Genomic DNA, 2,077 nt, shown 5'->3' with positions numbered 1-2,077 from the left:
CAGCCCTGGCAAGCACACTTTCCTTTGCATCCTGGGAATGGAGGCTGAGTGGCTCCGATTGTAGTTGTGCTGTGCTCAGCCTCCTGTCCCTGCCTCTCTGGGAAGCAAGAAATGACCGAAAAATGGTGTGTCTTCACTGTGTGTTTTCCACCGCAGCTCCCACCTATGACAGAAGCCAGTGGCTGAATGAGAAGTTCAAGCTGGGCCTGGACTTTCCCAATGTAGGTGATGGTGGGGTGAGGACTGGGAATAGTAAAGTCTTCCACATCTCACTCATCCCAGTAGAAGTGGGCTGGGATCAGATCTCCTGTGGCGCCCTTCTCTTGCCTGGTTGTGCACGCTGTCTTCCTACCCTCCTCCTTCACTTTTTCTGCCGTGCATTCCCGTAGGCTGATCCTGGCAAGCACCCTGAGGGCCAGGTCTTAGGAGAGCCCTAAGTCACGGAAGGGGTGCTGGGACCTAGAATCCCACCTGCCCTTCCTGCTTGTCCATGCAGCTGCCCTACCTCATTGATGGGACTCACAAGCTCACCCAGAGCAACGCCATCCTGCGCTACATCGCCCGCAAGCACAACCTGTGTGAGTAGGCCTGGCTCTAGGGTATAGGGATGGATGGTGGTCATGCACCTGCGCTTGGCGGGGGTGGGACGCTGAGTGTGGGTGTGCTTTATGGACTTCAGGTGGGGAGACAGAAGAGGAAAGGATCCGCGTGGACATTCTGGAGAATCACAGTATGGATCTTCGCTTTCAACTTGGCATGCTCTGCTACGATCCTGATTTTGTGAGTTTCCCCATGAGACTGGGCCACGTATAACTTGGAGCAGATACGTCCCTTTTGCCTTCCGCATTGGAACACTTTGGTAGGCCTGCACTTGGTAGGTTTTTCTTCCCTACACAGATAACCCCAAAATCCTATCAAATCAACACGGTTCCTCAATCTCCAAACATCACAGGGCATTATCCAGAGTTCCCCTTTGAACAATTTCTTTCAATACTGAAGTCATATTTTGAACATTCTCTGCCCCTTTGGCCCTGATTTCTGCCACGGGGACCCTTGCTGAGATCTTCACATCATCTGCCTGCTCCTTAGTTTAGTGAGTCAGACTGTGAGATTGCAAGGCGAGTACATGGGAATGCGATGTGCCCTGTGCTTCTGAGGTCTGCCCAGAACTTTCACCAGCGCTGTGTCCCTGATACCAGCACTAATAAGGACATTTTCCTAGTAGTTCCCTTGTGTTGAGCCAGAGAGCTGTTTCTTTCAACATGAAACGTACCTAACTTCACACATATTGCTCAAATATCCATTTCACTTCTCTCCATCCACTGGCTGAAATGTTTCTTATTTCCTGGTTTTCTTTTGCTCTTTGCCTCTCTGAATGCACGGGACATCTGGGTGCGGAGCCTACCATGTACTCCTGGCACTCCTGGGTGTGACCTAATGGACCAGCTTTGCAATCAATGCCTAGAGATTCCCATAGGGAGTTGTTTCTTCCTTTTGTTTCCTTCACCTCTGAAAGAAGGTGGCTTGTATCTGGTGGAGTCTACTAAGTGCTGAAGCGTTGTAGTGGACCCCACACCCTGACTCACGCCTAGTCTCAGGGAAGCTGGCTGCTCAGCCCTGGGCAGCTGCGACACAGAAGTCCCTCTGTGGGGGAGTTGTGCCTGATGATTGTGACCCCCAATGTTTGCCCCAGGAGAAGAAGAAGCCGGAGTACTTGGAGGGCCTCCCGGAGAAGGTGAAGCTCTTCTCACAGTTCCTGGGGAAGCAGCCTTGGTTTGCAGGGAACAAGGTAAGGGGAGGGGGTGGGAGCGGCAGTTGTCTTTCCTCCTGGGTCCTGAGCTTCCAGCCCACTCATCTTCGGCTCTCTCCAGATCACCTTTGTGGATTTCCTGGCCTATGATGTCCTGGATCAGCATCGTAGGTTTGAGCCCACGTGCCTGGAGGCGTTCCCTAACCTGAAGGACTTCATATCCCGCTTTGAGGTGATGAGCCTGACCTCCTCATTCCTATGCAGCTCTGTCTCCTTGTCTTCTTCCTCTTCCTCTTCCTCTTCTTCCTCTTCTTCCTCTTCTTCCTC

General features: G+C 52.2%; 1 protein-coding gene across 4 annotated transcripts in view; it reads left to right on the top strand.

Moving 5' to 3' along the window:
• The window catches only part of Gstm2 (glutathione S-transferase mu 2), a 65,126-nt gene that overhangs the window by 28,390 nt on the left and 34,659 nt on the right, over positions 1-2,077 (top strand). For 3 of the 4 annotated variants that reach the window (XM_023721671.1, XM_023721668.1, XM_023721669.1), the window contains exons 3-7: positions 157-221; positions 497-578; positions 680-780; positions 1,694-1,789; positions 1,872-1,982. The exons of the other annotated variant lie outside the window; for it this stretch is intronic. In XM_023721671.1, coding sequence (XP_023577439.1) covers positions 157-221; positions 497-578; positions 680-780; positions 1,694-1,789; positions 1,872-1,982 — 455 coding nt within the window. The remainder of the gene's footprint in view (positions 1-156; positions 222-496; positions 579-679; positions 781-1,693; positions 1,790-1,871; positions 1,983-2,077) is intronic. 4 annotated transcript variants of the gene reach the window in all.

This window comes from Octodon degus, unplaced genomic scaffold (genome assembly GCF_000260255.1).
Source record: "Octodon degus isolate 3935 unplaced genomic scaffold, OctDeg1.0 scaffold00084, whole genome shotgun sequence".
NCBI lineage: Eukaryota > Metazoa > Chordata > Mammalia > Rodentia > Octodontidae > Octodon > Octodon degus.
This window is presented reverse-complemented; position numbering and strand designations above follow the sequence as displayed.